This window comes from Cinclus cinclus, chromosome 3 (assembly GCF_963662255.1).
Source record: "Cinclus cinclus chromosome 3, bCinCin1.1, whole genome shotgun sequence".
Classification (NCBI taxonomy): domain Eukaryota; kingdom Metazoa; phylum Chordata; class Aves; order Passeriformes; family Cinclidae; genus Cinclus; species Cinclus cinclus.
In genome coordinates, this window is record NC_085048.1 from 68,272,847 (window position 1) to 68,291,381 (window position 18,535).

Consider the following 18,535-nt stretch of genomic DNA (forward strand, 5'->3'; position numbering starts at 1 on the left):
CACCAAAAATATTTATACCATCACAGTGATGAAAGCATGCTCCAAAGCACCTATTCATTTACTAGTGAAGTAATAAAAAAATTACTTCCTTACAGAATTAGTCTCAATCACAAGCTATTTCAGTCAAGAAAGGAAACTGCTTACCATCCAAATCCAGCTGCTAACAGGAACTATTTTCCTCCTTCAGTGAGACCACTCATGTCTGGGAATACCTTTACAGACACCATGAACAACCTGAACAAAAGAACATGACCTCCTCCAAGAATTCAGAAACTGAACAACATGATGTTCTGATGAAAATACAAGCCTCTAGGAGCAACTCTGACCCACTCTGACCCTTTTGTAGGCAGTGGATAAAGAAAACAGTGATGGAAACTACAAAGAAGGGAGATGTGAAGGTAACATAAAACTGACAGCAGATTTCTACCTGTATCAGCACCTTTTAAAAATCAGTGAAAATTATTAAATCTGAAAATTATTACTATGAAATCAAAATTTACTTTGGCAGGAAGTTTTTCAAAGAACTGTTGTATTCATGTAAAGTCACAGAAGACATCTGTATTATAGTCATGAAAGCAACTTAAAACCTTACTGACTTTTGTGAATTGTAATTTATTTTACAACCTTTATTCACATGCTCATCAAAATAATGCTGTACCTCCAGCTGCTGAACCTTGATTTGGCCCCTGTGATTGACACATTCATTGCCCTCGACTCAGCTACTGTACTTTTTTTTATAGTAAAACTAGTTTGCTGCCAGAATTACGTGGACAGAAAATGTTGCTGCGTTGATTCCCAGTGTGAAAAGTGATCCTGCAGAATGCCACCTACTAAAAACAGAGCCTTAGAAGAAAAGAAAATCTCTGTAAAATCCATAGCCCCTGAACATGATCACAGAATGTTTTAAAGGACCTTGAGGATTACTCTCTTTAGGGTAAAATAACATAGTTTACTTACATTGATCCTGGGAGAAATCATTTTATTATATATCTTCATTGTACATGAAAGACATTAAACTAATAATTATAGTATAACATTTTTAGGCAAGTGTGAATGGATATTTAATCCCTGCAGTTCTCAGCTACTGGTTGTTCATTCTACTTTAGAAATTAGAAACCTGATATAAGATTGGAAAAACTAATTTGCAAAAGTTTTTTTCTCTTGCTGCTGATAACTATCTCTCACATGCTTTGATAACAGAACATAGTGAAAGGAGGAGCATAGAAGTCCCTTCCATACTATCAAAAACAGGAATAATATCACAATATAAAAATTAGTGGATAGAGAACATGAACAACACCTGAAAGAGGTGTCAAATATAAACTGTCTTAGTGCCAATTTTCTTTTTTTTTTTTTTTTTTGCATAATCCTGCCTGTAGCACTGGCACTTTGCTTTTGTGCTACATTCAGAAGCTCAGTGTTTTATTCTTCCAGTTGCATTAAACTGTGACAATGAGAGATATACAGATTTATTTTTTAACAGGATTCAGCCTGACCAGCAGTCATTTAGCTGGAAATGGCTTTGCTTTAAGGCAGAGCTTCCTGACTTAGCTTGTACAGGCACTGTCATCAGACAAGGAGATGGCACTGCACCATGTCATTATCAGCAGTGACAGTAGCAGCTTCTGGCTGTGCACAAGGCTGCACATGCACTGTAGGAGATGAGATCCTAGTCCTAGCAAGTCCTCTGCTGGCCTTTGTATACAAGGGAAGAAGGAAGGGTCATTGTCTCCTCTGGGATTGTTTTAACCTGCAGGGTACCTGCTTTAGGATTGAAATCACATACAGATTTTTAATGCTTTCCATCCATATATTTCCAAACAATGGCCAGGGAAAGCGTCGTTGCATATTAACAGCTGCTTTTTTTGCACATGATGAAAAAGTGACATACAGAAAAGTTAAGGCCAATGTCCTCTAAAGCACTGAATTCAATCTAAGCTTGTTGAAGTCTAACAAGCTATGGACATCTGTGCCCAGGTGACCTAAATGGAAACTCTCCAACCTGTTCTGAGCTCCATCTCTCTTCATGAAACCAGACCTGTCCCTCCAGCATACAGAGACATGTTGAAGCAGACACAATGTACTGAAATGTGTGATAGACTTTGAACCATTAGCATCTGAAAACTCCTTTGATATTCAGAAATGTTTCCAGTTCTTAAAGGGAGCCACTAGCTCAACTGCCAATGACAGAGTCTCATAAGGTTTTGAAAAGCAGACTTTATTTAATAGGCACATCATTGCTTTAATAGCACTCGGCTGCACAGCTCTCTTCACCATTTGTGAATGGTTTTGTTTGATTACACTGCATTTCCTCAGTGTCAGTAGGATTCAAGTAAAAAAGTTACTGCTTTTATTCTCTGTCATTTCTCAAGATGGAAAAAACCAGTAAACCAGTAAACATCTAGCACACAGGAGCAGGGTACAGACAGAGCTGCCTGCAACACAGCAGAAGTCAAGACAAACTGAATTTTGAGCACTGAACAGTTAAAGCTGCAAGACAACCATAACTACATTTGCTCAGATGGAAGCTTGCTTTATGCAGGATAGAGATGAATGTTGCTGACTAATACATACAATAATGAGTTCTTATACTGAGAAACAAAGACTGTCCAACGTAGACAAGAATGAGGGTTTCCTAACAAAACAGTTCACATGAAATTAGCTTCCTTATTATTTCTGATTATAAAACTTGTATTCCCTCGTCTGTAAAAGTTAAAGGCCTAAAAGAAAAGAACTGCATACAGAGCTCTAAAACTGCACTTTAATCAGCTTTTCCCCCTTATATTACAACTCTTTGTGATAAAAGCATAGCATTCTGGATAATTTTTGTAATGAAGTCATTTATGTGGTTGTTACATTTCTTCCCTGAAAATCTGCATTTTAGTATTTTATTGAATTCCACCAATAGAAGCATATAAAATCAGAAATCATGAGGAAAGTAATATTGCTCTATGAAAGAAAAAAGCATGACTTCTAACATAGTTTTATGAACATTGTAAAAGAAGCGCATATGGCATTGAAACATTCCAAAAATTGAGAAATATTTTGCAAGTTTCAATGTTTTTTGGCTTTACATTCTGTTTTCTGAATGTGTATTTCCAAAGTTTTTGCATTTTTTTAATAGATTTTTTAGCATTGCATAGGACGGACAACCTAAAACCAACAAGGCAGGTATCTAGCGTGCTGCACACATTAATATACACCAGTTACTTCAGTTACTAGCACTTTACACTGACAGCACCTACTGTATTTGTAAAATTTGTTTTTAAATCAGCTTGTCAATGCTTTTGAGAAGCAATCTGGGCAAAAAGGTGGGTACATTTTTAGTGTCTACCATGAATACAGCCCATTACTGAATCAGAGGTCACTCTCTCCATACAGTGCTGATGAAAAAGAGGTGTAATCCAGAGCCCCAGGAACAGATCCCGGGCCGGTGTACGGAGGCATTCTCTTGATGCAATACTGAGCCTGCTCGGGAGGCAGCTCTCGACGCAACTCATCTGCCAGGATATAAGGCTGGGAGGGGGGAAAGGATTGACAAATTCAGTATGTGTTCTTCAAAAACAACATATATTTATTTTCTCTAACTGTGACTAATAAATTTGGACATCTTGCCTGTTTTTCTGAGACCAAATATTTTCCTCGGTAAATTCCATCACAAATTATAAGTTGAAGGAGACAATTGCATCAACAAACTGATTAGGTCAAAATGCAGTCTCAGGATAGGTGACTGTGTGTGTTAGCTACCAAGCGCTGTGCAGCCATGGGCAGACTGCTACAGACACAGCTTATCCCTGGATAGTCAGGATCTTTGGAGTGACTACTGCCCCTTCTGCAGTGACAGGACAGATGCAGGTAGTTAGTTTCAAGGCTCTAAGATATGTGTAAAGAAAGATGCATAATTGTTCTTAATGGTTTGCATTTATGATATGAGGGATACCCTCTGTTAACAGACTTGACATTGCTTAAAATAGCAATCTAATGAAAACCACTTTTTCCTGAGACCATCTTCCACATGAATTGCTACTGAGAACATGTCTGGAATTTAAAATGTGGTTCACATTAACTGAGAACACAAAATCAATACAAGCAGCTGGAATGAGAAAATCAGTAGAGCGAGCTTGGGCAAATAGACCTGTACTGCTGTGATCTCTCCTTTCTTCACAGCACAGGACTGGTTTAGAGGCAATACTGTTAATGGCCCTGACTCCTCCAGAAGCTCTTGTGTTGCCATTATACTCCCTTGCACCTTCAAACACCACTCAGTCACAAGTGCATCTGGCAGTGGGGATGAAAGTATGCCAAATTCAGGAGCTTCCTCTACAAAGCCAGTAACTAGAGGAGGCCTCCTTCCGCTGCTCCTGCCAGGATATGGAATACACCACAGTGCATCACCCTGTTGAGTGAGCTGCCCAGTCACAACATGGCTCACAACCAGGTACACCTGGTTCTTGATCAGGTCTTGTGCACCTGATCTAGGCTATGCTTTCAAGGGCCAAACTGCATTGAAACATACAGATAAAAGCATGAAAGGCAGAACAAGTTCCCCACTAATAAAGGCTGTGGTGCGGAAATAACCTGATGTACAGACCAACTGTCTAGGTCTCGTCAAAGACGCCTAATTTTATGTTGGCTCTCCATGATATGAGGATACACAGACCAAGCCTTGTATTCTGCACCCATTTCATGTAAGAGTCTTGGTTCCAAACAAGAAGAAAAAGCACGTGCTTTCTCTGAAGTCTGACAAACTGCAAACAGAACTCCACTATTACTAAAAGGCTTGTAACAAGAAGGACTAAACAGGAGAGCGACTGAATCCTTACAGCAGCAGCACGGTGACTGACCTTATCTGAAGCCAGGATTCTGAAAGAAGCTATCACTTGCTCAGCTGTGTCTGTGTCAGCCGTTTCTCTGGTCATGAAGTCAATGAAGGACTGGAAAGTGACGGTTCCTTGCCCATTGGGGTCAACCAGAGACATGATTCGGGCAAACTCAGCTTCACCCTTTCACAAAATCCAAAACAAAGAAAATGGTCACCATAATACCGATCTCCAGCAGCCCAACCCTCTCATGAACCAGTCGGAACCACTGGTTACAGAGCTTAAAAAGCATCTTCCTGACTCAGAAACACCAACATCAGAGCCAATGAAATCTGCATCTTAAATGCCCACCCCACTTCTGTAAAGTGTATCCTTTGTCCTAAATACATAAAATACCTACCTTTCAATTAACTGTCACCATCTTCTCTCCCTCCCACCCTCCCACAATGACTGCTTAACTTATTCTAACTTAACACTTCATTTTCCATCTCATCCTAAAACCACTGTAATTTAGGTACCATGCAAGAAAGTGAAACAATAAGCCCAACAAGCAGTGTAGTCTGAACTAAGAAGGTAAACAATTCTGAGCACTTCATGTCAAATACAGGACAGCTTGACTAAGGATAATCTCTTTCTTTTCCATTAAAAAGGTAAATTTCGGAGGAAATTTTTAGAATAAATAAATGAAGCAAGGAAAATGCAACACCCAAGGCAAGTTTATGAAAATTAAACAGTATCAAACTCATTCTTCATCATGCAGGTAGAAAAGGAGAAATTTACAAAAACATTAGTTTAATAACTGTTAATTTCAACTTTTAGAGTTTCCTTAATTCAAAGAGCAATGCAGTGCACCATAGAATATGGTTTTCAAGTGTCTTGTTTTACTTTTAACTTCCCTTTTAATCATTTGAAAATAAAGAAAAAGGAAAGTACTGTCTCCAGGGTAAATGACATTAGTATCCTCTCTATTTAGATACACTTTAGTATTTCTGTGGTTAATGTTTTAGCTGTGAGCAGAATTAGTTGACATTTTTTCTTAAAGCTCGTACCAAATCATAACCCATTGAAATTAAGCAAGCTCTGAAATCATCATGGTCCATTAATCCATTCTTCCTCTATTGGCAAAAACAACATAAGGAATATAGAAGGAAGGGTTTGAAGAATCCAAGGTAATTTCCAGAGAGATGATGAGTTTGAACCATTGGCATATTGGATCCAGTGTACGAACAGTATTCATTGATGTTGCCAGATCAGGTCATGAGAATCATCATCAGTTTTAAAAGAGGAAGAAGTAACTAACATATTACACACAGGAAAGAGACATTTTCACCACGAAAATAGTAACATCAGGAAAGGTCAGGGGAGAGATAAGGGAGAAGAGGAGATGAATGGGACAAGAATACAGAGAACACAACCAGAGAAGACAAAGAGAAGAGCAAGGAGAAAAGTTTGTTACTAAACTAGACAAACTCAGCAGATACTCAAGCTGCCTCCCTGATATGAAATGTCTTTGAAATGTTCTGCATGGAATCTCTAGCAGCTAAAGTACAGTGAAAAACAGTGAAATATTTCATTCCAAGGCCAAATTAAATACGAGAGCAGTCTGCTGATATATGGGAAATAAGTACAGGGAATTTTCCTTCTGACTGCAGGCTGTCAAGACCTTGACTACAGCAGAAATGTGCATACTGGCTTAAAGGATGACACCTGCAAGACTTCGGAGATCAGCTGAAGACCTTGTATGAAATGAGGTTGCTCATTTTTCAGGCAATAACATATCTACAACATTCTAGACTTGAAGCTCAGTAAACATTAAATGGCATGAAAGTAAGAAGGTAAATAAAAGTTTCCTCTGTGCTCTGATAGACTGCAGTGGCTTGGAGAGAGTTGTGTCATCCTGTGTTAGGAGAGAGAATATGAGAACTTGTATTGAGTCTGAGGAAAGTAAAATTGACACAAGTTTGAATGCAAGAAGCATAGGAGCTCTCCTAGGTATCTAGTAGTGTTCAAATAAAATATCTCCAACCAACTAAAACAAGCAAACTGAAAAATCTTTGAAAAATGCAAAGCTCAAAGTGATGCTGACAGTCCATCTAAACCAATTGTCTTCCCCAAGGCAGGATCTTTTCAAAGCCTTATGACCAGCAGACTGGAGTTTAAACATGCATTCTTTTTGGCTATTGTTATATCTGAAAAGAGAATTATTTCAGTTTCCTCTACCTGCAAGTCATTTCCAACCTGTCCTAGACTGATGAGGCAGGCTTTAAATTCATCAGACTGTAGATTGTCAGATTCGTCCTAACATCCCATCACAGGTCATGCATTTGGGAAGGGGAAAGGAAAGAAAGTCACAGGTCAGGTTAGTTGGTTAGTAAAGAACATTCTATTTGCAAATAAATAATCACATTCTTCCAGAATTTCATGGAAATTTAATGTCAACATATGCAATGAATTACCTAAAAAGTGTGCAGTTTCTGCAGTTTCATGCTTTAAACTTTTTCTCAGTAGAAGAGGGTCCTCACTTCATCTACAAAGTTAAAATTCTGCTTCCTTCCCTCTTTTTTTATAACACCTTTGCTGACAAGGCAGATTTCATTCTATGAACTGCCATTTGTTTCCTTCCTTTCCTGTTGTCATGCAGTGTATGTGAGATGCAATAAAAATATCACTGAGCCTGGGCAAAACATGTTTTCCCCACTCAATTACTGTTACTTCATTCTTGATGTGGTAATACTACTTAATAGAAAGTGCATATCTCAAAAGAGATAAGTACAAAATAAATTTATAATTGACAACTTATTTTCAGTTATCTGTCTTCTTTAACAATATGTACAGTCAGGTTTTGCTTTGAAAACTGACTTTAAAAATGCACCATTGAATTCCAGGTTAAATGGTTCCTAGTAATACCACATCAAACTGGAACATTTTTTCGAACCAATTTCTTTTTCTATTTTGGTGAAGGTGAAGAAATTCACACTAACTTATTAAAAACAGACTGGCTTGTCTTTTTCTTCCTGTTCATAAAAAATGTGTCCTACCAGAGGAGTACTTTAGAGTGAATTAACATAAATACAATTAATGAGATATTCCAAGATGAAAAATTATGACCCTTATTGATTTTACAGACAGTTTGGACAAGATCCAAGGTTTTCTGTCTGCTACATATTTGCCTGCTAGATGAATAATTTATTTTTGAAAATTTCTATATAGCTATGCATAGATAAAATGTGAGTTTTAACAAATGCACTGGGCTTATTTAATATACTAATAGGATGAAGTGGTGCCTTAGTAAGTTAATAACACCATGCATTTTTAAAATATCATGCTGTTATTGACTTCCTCTGCATCAACATCCACCAGCCCCATAAAAGAAAGATGAAAAATAACAGTGGGAAGTCAAAGAAGGAAAAAAAGCAAAGTTACAAATGTGGTACAGCATTTAGTTAAAAGCCATAATCACAGTAAAGTTTTTATCCTTTAATGTTTCTATTTAATATGATGATTCCTGCAATAAAGCATTCAAAATGGCTCATTTTATCATTCTCAAAATGTTAATCTAGGCTGGTTTGAAACTTTCAAAAGCTGTCCTGGAGACAGGCTATGGCAGGTCCCACCAGGGGTGAAGTTACTCATTTTACCTCATATTTAAAGATGAAGATACTTCTGTGTGACTGCAAAAAATAATTTTATAAAAATGGGAGCTAAGAGCCAAATCCTGCCTCTCCATCTCCTCTACCAAGGTGTTGGTGGAGGATCATCAGCTACCACCCCACTCCATGGCAGGTGGATGGGTGGGTGGGCAGTGTATGCAGGAGCTCCCCAACCAGCAGCAGGAGCTGAAGCAGTGAAGGGCAGATGGGAGTGAGGGGCTGGCACATCCTCCAAGATACAATTTTCTGTAGGAGAGAAGTGCAGTGGTTGTGCTGCAGCTCAGAACAGTCATATGGCTAAGTGGGACTCCCTAGTGAGGGTCCAAATAGTAGTGCCAAGTGCAGGTTTTCACATTCTTGTAGTGAAATTTTCAAATCTTCATCATCTGTTGCCTAAAAAAGCATCTTTGCAGTATATCAGAGTTTCACGGAGTTCAACGGCATTTTGCAATTAAGGCACAGATGAAGCCCGTGTGAAGGCGTTCTCAATTGGAAATGGTTCTTGATATTTATTTTTATTGTTTACAGACCAACATTAGGAGCTGAAACTAACCTTTTAATGCATATAAATAACTTTGCCTTGTTCATCTTTTCCTGCCAATACAAAGAAAAACTAAAATCTCCTTCATATTTCATTATTAGTCTTCAGAAATCTTTTTCCTTCTCCTTGTGATTTATATGTGACCTTATAAAATAAGTGAACTTCTGAGTCCAACTAATCCAGTCTTAAATATGTCCTTAGTTTTCCTGAATGCTAATCGATCTGCTTAAGCCTGAAAATATGATTCCTTTAATAGGGAGCTGTTGTTTTTCTGTTAGCAAAATATAGGGTGGCATGATGCCATTTTTCTGCATGCAAAGTTCCTACTTGAAATCTGTAGTTTGCAGAAAAATCAATAGTAGAATGTATTAGCAGCCATTAAAATAGTACAGGCAGGGCAGCTGCAGATATTTCATCACATACTTTGCAATCTTATTTAGAATGTACTAAATATACTGAATCTGAAAAAGGAATCCCTGCATAAAGAGATGTCAAAACCACTGACTGACAACCTATCTGCGTGGTATCCTGATTTGGCTGCATACCATTATTCAGCTATGCACCATTTTGAACACTTCTAAACTGCTTCTGTGATTCAGACACTGTGTCCCACTTTCTCTTTTTTTTTCTCTATGCAGTCACATTAAGGAAGGAAATATAGCAGCATTGCTGAAGATTTACATTTATAACTACAACTAGACTGTGCCTTGAGGCAGTCTCTTGCCAGGAGTAGGGCAGCAGTGGTAAGCAAGGGTTAGCATCAGGAATAACCCCTGGGGCACCAACCAGCATGTGTATATGCCTGCTGGGAACACAAGAGCCAGGAAGGTTATCCCCATGAGCCAGGGAGAGAGCCTGTTTGCCACTTGCCTTTTCAAGGATGACTTGTAAAGCTCTCTGTGCCAGCACATCTCTGCTGGGGAAGCACTGAAAGAAACACTACTTTTCCTGCCTGCCTTTGTAATTCTCACATGCACTGTGAGAATTTTTTTTTATACATTCTTCCCAGGGAGGAAGATAGGGGTTCCTTTCTCAGATTCATAAGCAAAGGAAATTGTTTCTAAAAGCACACTAAAAAGAGTTGTTAGATTATTTTACCAAAATACATACTTCAAAATGGGGAAGGGAGCTACTCTGCATATCAGTACTTTGATGACATCCTCAAGACACACTGTCAGACATTAAGACTCCCATCTTAAATGGGAGAAATTCCACATAAGTCAGAGCAATACCATGCATAAATTGTTCTGTTATACTTGGATATTTAAAGCCTCCTTGTCAGTGACAGTATTAATTTTTGGGATCCTTTCTGGCTATTCTTCATGGTGAACAGCAGTCCAATCCTTCAAGTGTATTTTTAAACTGTATCAGGCATTCAGAAATGCTGCTAAATGCCACAAAATTTTTACATATATTGTTAATTCCATCTGACATGAAGAAGACCATATTTTTCATGGTAGTGCTTATGTTCAAATAAACCAGTTTTATCTTCATTTCTATTTAAGGAAATCAAAACCATAAAAGAATGCATTACTGCCTTCTCTATCTAAACATGAACAAATATAAAGTCTTCATTATTTTATATACACTGAAGTAACTCTGAAGCACCTTGAGTTTCCTTCATTCATCAACACTAAATATTTGAGTGTGCAAGGACACAGGGAAGATAGAAAAATTATAAACAAGACTGTCTTTTTCCAACATGTTTGTTCATAGTCTCCTTCTAGCCTGTGTAGATTGAGTTGCAATGTCCATTATGTAACAGTGTAACTTAATCCTTATAATCTTATTTTTTATCAGTGCTTCTACTATCTGTTCCCTCCATAAAGCTTGGCTTGATGGTTGAATGGTTTTAGATCTTACCTTGTTCCTTTCTTTAACTTGCATTATGCTACAGAGAAAATAATTCTTACACTCTGTCACTGCAGAAGTCCAGTTTTCCACATTTGATTGTGAGGGATGGGGTATACTAAAGAGGGAATTTGTAAAATGGTCCTTTCCTTATGTGATCATTCCTGATCTCTTCTTTTAAGCCATTGGATTATATCTGTCATGGAGAAAGGCAGGGTCTACAGCTAAACTTGCAGACCAGGCCCAGGCTGTTGAGGCCACAGAAACAGATGAGGATGTATCATAGATGAAACATCTGTCTCCTTCAGATTCTGACCTGGCCATTCAGACTTCCTGCAACAGGAACCAGGGCAGAAAGGACACAGCATAAAACCATGACCCATTATAGCCTGAGGAAAGTGATAGTCAGGGACAGGCAAGATTCTAGGAGCTGGGAAGCAATGTTATATTACACATTATTGTTGTAGCCCATCTCCAGTGTGCTAGCAGCTGTGTGACACAACCACCTTCTTCCAGGTCGTACAACCTTTCCTAAGGCTTTGCTCTGTTTTATGCTTTGGTATTTCAATGGCTTTCTGCTTCTGCAAAGCCTGAAAATCCATAACAGTAGGGCTGGTTCGTGTAGGATTTAGCTTTTCCCTTCAGGCAGCCTGAGGCACCAAGAGCTGACTGTGGTATCAGCTCAGCCACTGAGCCAGCCTGGCTGCAAGCAGGCCAGAGAATTCATCTATGAACTACAAAGGTACAGGGATGCTAGAAATGGCCACCCAATTTTGCTTACTTTTAGGGAGCTGTCAAATCTTTGTGCAAAGACCTTGGTTTCCCCTAGAGAGGTCTCTCAAATACAGGCATGTAATTTATCGAGGCCTGGTACTTTGTCTGCTTTTAATAGCTCTAATTGCTCAATTATCTGCTCCAGTGCATTGGGAAAGCCATTTGGTATGCTACTTCCTTCCACCCCAGGAAATCTATCTCTGCTTTTGTGATGTTATCTTCTGCTTCCTTAGAAAATACAAAAAACAATTATGCTGTACTAGAATCACATTAATATTTTTCCATAAAATCCGTTCCTAGTTCTGTGTAGCTAAATTTCCTTATGCTTGTATGTTTCTTCAGCAAGCAGAGGTTTGACAATTCTGGTCTTCTTCCTAAACAGTTAGTGTAATCTAAAGAAGATTTAGTAAACTGTCACTATAAGAATCCAATCCATATCAAATGCAAGTGCAGGTATGGGCACCCAATTTGAGTAGAGCTGAATAAACAGGATGTTAGTGAAAAGAAAGTGGTATTTTGCTGTACCCTGAAACGATTTGAAGGAGCTGACTCAACAGACTGGTGCTGCATTATGATAAGTTTTTTCAGTATTTGAACTGTGAACTTGGTTTTAAAGGTGGGTTCATGTGAGCACAGAGCCATCAGAACTAACTCATGTTCAGAGTGTTCTCCAGCTGCAAATGTAAGATCCCCATCTGCATATATTTTGCTATTGTGTCTATTAATATTTATCTTTATAACACTCTGTCCATTAATACTGCATAACTCACAGAAGTGAGTTAAGTTTCTTCACAGTAGTGTTTTCCTTCCTACTTTTTTATTCATCCATATTTAGATAAAAAAAGTAACAGCCTCTTATTTCCCACATATAGCCAGAAAAATAATGGATATTCCTGGAGAGATATGTGTCCTAATTGTATTCTCTACAAATACATTTCTAGGGAGACAAGTTGTGATTCAAAGGGGGTTTAGATAAAACCTCTGTGATACAGATTACAGCTAAATTTAATGAGATGGAAACAACAGTAAGTACTTAAAACATGCTGTACTGTCTTAAAATAAAGGGTCATATTATTTTCCAAAACACACAGATTTATGCAGTTCTGCTTATTAATTGAACAAATACTAAACCATATAAGCAGAGCTATAATTCTACATTACATTTAAAAAGCAAAAATTAATCTTTAATTTATGTGCAGAATGCTACTAGGCTGTGGGGAGCCCTGGGCAACATGATCTAGTGGATGGCATCCCTGCCCTAAGGTGGGAAAAGTGGAAGTAGATGATCTTTTAAGTCCCTTCCAATCCAATCCAATCCTATGACTTTATAAGGCTACAAATTCTTTCTTAACTGATCTTTTAAAAAGAACCCATTGCTAGTGCATTTGCAGGGTTTTTAAATGGCTTATGTTTGGAATGCCAAGAAACTCACTTTAGGGAAGAATAAATATCGTAGCTGAGAAAAACCAGGAGTACTGTACCCTGTCAAAGTGATTGAATGATGCTCTGAAGTCATTCATTTGTTCCTGGGTGATACCCTTGGCATCTCTTGTGAGGATCTGAGTCTCAACCTCATTGATAGTGCGAGCAATTGTGGTAAGCAGGAGCTCCCATCCAACACGGATGTGCTATGAGAGAGAAAATACTGAGTTATTACAGAAACAAATATATTCTTTTAAGAGTATAAAAAGTACAGTAAGAAAAAAAATCAGCTCTAAATATTTATGTGATACTTTTTCCATACCACTAACTCTATAGTATGACCAAGGATCACTAAAAATAAAAATGGCCTTCAAAATATACAAAAAACTGATTTCTAAATGGGTACTTTTTCACTAAAAAGTGAAAACAAAAGAAAATAAAACAAGTCTTATGAGATTGTCAGAAAGACTGCTAAATTCTTGACTTCTGTGGCAGTCCCTTTAAATCAGGGAAGGTACTTACACAGCACAAGAGGACAGAATAAACTAATAAATACAAAAGGGAGTAAATGGCTACCTCCATGGTATAGTTGGTGTGCTTGTTGTCAAACACCAGGGCTTCTTGTATAAGCTGATGATCTCCTTCCAATTTGTCAATATTGTGTTTATAATTGATGATATTGTGCTCATATTGCTTCAGCTGATTCATCTGGTCCTCCAAAGGCCCTGTCATTTCAATAGAACTGCGGGCAATTTCCTGTCAAAAGAAAGAAAGACACCCCCAGGTCCCACAAAATTTAAGCTTTGGATGTGCTAATTTGACCAATGTTCACATAAATATGTTGTATTTTTATACTAAGAAGCAATAGTAATAAAACCTTCATACAGTGGAGATGAAAAATTTTGCTGCAGAAAACACATTTCAAAATAAATGTGTCACATTTGTATCTGGAATAAGTATTGAGATCCCAGTGAACCTGTTATCTTTTCTACAAAAAGCAGAAGCTAAACAGTAATTGTTTAGTGATTGATTTTTCAAAGCTGAATCCCCTGGTCACCATCAAGGTACCACTTGTACAAAGTTCCACAGTTTTAAGAATAATCTTAACAGGTGCTCAATAGTTTAGGATCAAACAGCTGGTGAACTGTTATTGACTCGGCTGTTTCCCTGTATATAAAGTAGAGATTAAAAAATTATAAATCACTTTGTTGATCAGCTTCTGCATGAGGGTCTGACGCTCACCTCCATCTTGGTCTGGATCCATGGCCCAATGACATTGGCCTGAGCAGCAAACTGGCGCCGCAGGCGCTCGTTGGCGTGCTGGCGGGCTAATTCCTCCTGCAAGGATTGATCCCTCTGAGGCACCAGCTGCTTCACCTGTCACAGTGGGAAGGCACTGAAGGTGAGTAGGCACAACTGAATAGTTTAAAAGCAAATGGAACAAGTAAGTCTTCAGCTACCGATTTTCATTATTGGTCTGAAGGTCAGTATCAGAAGAACAAGAAGCCAGAATGATCACTATTTTATTTACAAATTCCGTACTGACATAAGAAATTCACAACATGGTCTTGGGCAGCCTGACCAGAGAGACTGACATGCAGAGAGAATAAATTCTCTCCTCTGGTTGGATTTGAGACAATTAATTCACTTTAACTGCTCTTAGAGCAGTTACTTTGTTTTTCTTTTGAAAAATAAAGGTGATTTTTCAATCTTTAAGTAATTGTTCTAAGAAGAGTCAGTGCAAACCATTTTATTTGAGCACCTCCATTAGAATAGGAGGACATGTTCTGTCATGCACATCTGGAGGTCTCTAATTCATTGAAATGCTTTTGTTTGGCTGATCTTTCTGAATTGCCATGGGAGATTCCAACCTTAGTCCTCACTGCTTGGTTTTATTACCCATTGTGTGTTCTTGTCCATGTAAGTTTTTGTGATTCTACATTTTACACAATCATTTACCCCCAGTATTTTATCTGTCTTGTTTCCTAATGAAATGAAATTGGTGTGATTGCTCTAGGAACCTCTCTTTAATCCAGGACTCTTCAGTTGCTAATGCCAATTTTAATCTAATTGGACAGAAACATTAAAAGTCCCAAAGATGCTGATTTTATACATTTTTGAAAGGCAGCATCTGGGTAGAAGAAACACAAGAAATTACTCTTTGTACTAAGAGAAAGAATACAATCATTTTTTATTTTTTTAACAGCACCCCTGGCCAGGCACCAGCTCTGCACTAGTCTCAACACAGGCTTCTCTTGCCCTAGCAGAAAGCCAAAGAGGACATAGGTAATACTGCGTGATGGGAGCAAGGGATATTGTGAAGTGAGCCTGGCAAACATAAGGGAGAGCATAAGGTATGGTAGAAATTCATTCTGGCATCTGATGATCTAGAATAATTCAGAGATTTATTGTAAAGATCTCTGAATATTCTCAGTAATTCTAAACTGGAAGAATGTGTTACAAAGCCCCTTTTGTGCTTAGCAATTTAGCATACATTACCTTTTCCCACTTGCTACGAATCTCTTCGACTGTAACAGTGCTGTAAGGATTGGTTGCACTTATTCTCATGTTGTAACTCTGGATAACTTTTTCAACTTCATTCTGGATTGACAGTATGGCCTGTCGTTCACCATCTGCCTCTGGCAAAGTAGCTTTAAATTGATCGTGTGCAGAGATTAAACTCTAAAATCAGAAACAGAGAGGGAAAGCATGAAAACTCTATCATTTCTTCCAGCAACTGGAAGATCTGCTGTAAGTAAGCACAACTCCTCTCTCAGGCTCTCAAACATGTGAGCTACTGGGTACAGATACAGGATATAATACAATTACCTGAATTTCCTCTATGCTATGAACAATAAACATGTCCTGTAGGTCTTCCATAGCACCTTCCATCCAGTTGTTGAAAGGAGCAGCTCTTTTGGCAAACTCCAGGTGAAGCTGATCAATTGTTTCAAGCAATTTCTCTGTCCTCTGTACAGATTGGGAAAAGTGTATTATTTTGTTATTAGGGCAAGATGTAGTTCCACACACATACCCACCCATAAACAAAGTCATGCCTCATCTTTTCAAAGGCATTTGATTGCATGCATTGATTCACCATCTGCTTTAAGGATTCTCAGTCAAGGCAATAGGACTAACTGCAGTAAAAGTACTCTCATATCCAACACATTAAAAGGGGTAGGCCTCTGAAGTGAAATAATGATATATTTTAAGTATTTTTTATATATTTTTAAGTATTTTTATTATTGGGATCTATCTGCAAATTAATTAAAATATGATAATATTTATTTAGTAATTTCTTTTAAGTACAAAAAGAATTACACATATATTTCCCACCTTGACATTTATGTGTGTGACTTCCTCTTTTCCAAAAGAACAAGGCTTTGCAAAGTATCTCAGTGCTTTGAAATATTCACTACCAAAAATTAACCTACTGCTGGACAGAAAGGTATGCAAGACTGCAAACTCAGACTAGGATGAAAAGGTTCCAATGGCTTCTTTTAGCCTTCCTAGACATCAGATTTCCACAGAGGGGTGCTACAAACCACATGCCATTTGTTGCTGCTTTAGAACTGCCTGGGGCAGCTCAGTACTGTCAAGTCTACTCTGAGTAATTCAGTCCATTTGCAAAAGTAACCACACCAAAATGAAATGGAGATCTGAGGAAAGGGGTTTTTGCTATTTTGACTCCAATGTGGATGCTCAGTGGCACCATTTCCTGATCTGAAAGAAATGGTTCATTTCCCTCTTCCTTCCTCAGCTGAGCTGCTGATCCTTATTATATGGTTTACCTCCAGTGCCTCTCTCCTTTTCTGAGTGAGTGTTCCCAGGCTGTCCCATTGGTCACATATCTTTTGACACCTATCATTGACACTTGCAGCATCGTGGTAGTCCAGTTCACTAAGAAAGAGCAAAGACAAAACTCTGTGTGACTTTTTAAGGACAGGAGCAGTGTCCACACTTCCATTTGCCCTCAACAATTGTTCCCCTATTTCTTGCAATATTTCTCCTAAGGTAAGCATGGGTTGCAGTACAGACATTGTGTTTAGGCATCAGCATTTCAAGCACAGCACAGGAACAGGATCAATCTCCTCTGTTCTGAGAAAAGTTAAGTGACATCCAGGTATTAAAGACAATTAAGGTGTCCAAGCATCTTTGTCTTAGCTATTCCTGTGACACAAGCAATTCAATCCCCTGGTGGCCAAAATGCTTCAATCTAGGTCTTTATGAAGTTTGCAAAGATTGGTACACTTCTAAATTAATTGACCTGAAATATCCATTTTGTTTAAAATAATCCAATCCTTTCCTTATATGATTTGAAATTACTTAACTGAGAAACACACATCAGGTTGCATTCAAAGCATAATCTCTCACAAGCCTGGCAATACTAATACGGGCTTCCGAGACCTGGGGCGCAGAGAACAAATTTCATCTTCCTCTTCAGGAACTCACAGATCTACACCCCAGAACTGGCTGGTTCAGAGAAGAGGGATCTCCAGACCAACATATGCCACCAGCATGAATGAGTGTATTAACAAAGGATATCAGTTACCCTTGCTTTTTCACCTGCTTAATAGGCTAATATCATCCTGACAGGAAGCAACTTACTATTCTGCTTGAGACTGGAATAAATTTTTAAGGCTCTGTCCTGAGATTCTGCACTAACTCTGCTTCAAACTGAACTTTTGATCTCAGTGGCAAATGATAGTCATCCATAATACATCTGTTTGACACTTTGGAAACTCACTTTTGTTGGTGAATTGCCATCCATTGAATTTAGCTCTTGGCTTCGCCTTGAGAACACTCTGCTCAGGACTAAACATTGCAGAGACTGTAAATACGTGACACATGGCAATATGAACCTAAGGTTTACTTTGAGGCTTGAACAAGACAGCAAATGCAAATAGAATTTGTTCCCTTTTTTTTCTACCGTTCTTCTCCAGGCAATTGGCAAGAACAATGAACAGATCATACTGCCAGTAATACAGAGAATCACAGAGGACAAAATGAGAACAGAGGCAGCTTTCCTCTGTGAAGCCAGAGGCCAGAAGCCAGAAGCTCTGTAGGCCAGGGGCAGTGTTCATGTTTCCTCCTCTAAGCCAAATCAGAGCAATCTGGTTTGGAGTAAACCTGAGAAGTATGAGAAGCATTCAGTTTAAAAGAAACTTAAGATGTGCTGTATCAACTGACTGTTGAAAGTGAAGAATGGTAAAACAGGTAAAAAACATTCCATCACAGAATTACAAAACGACAGAGTGAGTCAGGTTGGAAGGGACCACAGGGGGTCATCTGGTCCAACCTCCCTGTTCAAGTAGGGTCATCCTAGAGCACATGTTTCAGGATTGAGGTCAGGCAGTTCTTAAATATCTCTAGTAAGGGAGACTCCACAGCCTCTCTGGGCAATCTGCTCCTATGTTCAGTCACTCTCACAGTAGAGTTCTTCCTCATATTCAGATAGAACTTCCTGTGCATCAGTT

At 38.4% G+C, this 18,535-nt stretch overlaps 1 protein-coding gene across 14 annotated transcripts in view; it reads right to left on the bottom strand.

The window, feature by feature from the left end:
• Positions 1–2,424: 2,424 nt before the first annotated feature.
• Positions 2,425–18,535, bottom strand: part of ACTN2 (actinin alpha 2) — a 68,172-nt gene continuing 52,061 nt past the window's right edge. For 4 of the 14 annotated variants that reach the window (XM_062488992.1, XM_062488989.1, XM_062488991.1 and 1 more), the window contains exons 13-21: positions 16,850–16,958; positions 15,888–16,028; positions 15,558–15,740; positions 14,301–14,435; positions 13,635–13,814; positions 13,118–13,264; positions 5,870–5,935; positions 4,845–5,003; positions 2,425–3,516 (exon numbers count right to left, since the gene is read on the bottom strand). In XM_062488992.1, the coding sequence (XP_062344976.1) occupies positions 3,358–3,516; positions 4,845–5,003; positions 5,870–5,935; positions 13,118–13,264; positions 13,635–13,814; positions 14,301–14,435; positions 15,558–15,740; positions 15,888–16,028; positions 16,850–16,958 (1,279 nt within the window). In that variant the 3' untranslated portion in view covers positions 2,425–3,357. Of the gene's footprint in view, positions 3,517–4,844; positions 5,004–5,869; positions 5,936–7,040; positions 7,119–13,117; positions 13,265–13,634; positions 13,815–14,300; positions 14,436–15,557; positions 15,741–15,887; positions 16,029–16,849; positions 16,959–18,535 lie in introns of all 14 variants that reach the window. The other 10 variants (XM_062488987.1, XM_062488988.1, XM_062488986.1 and 7 more) reach the window with 7 other exon arrangements.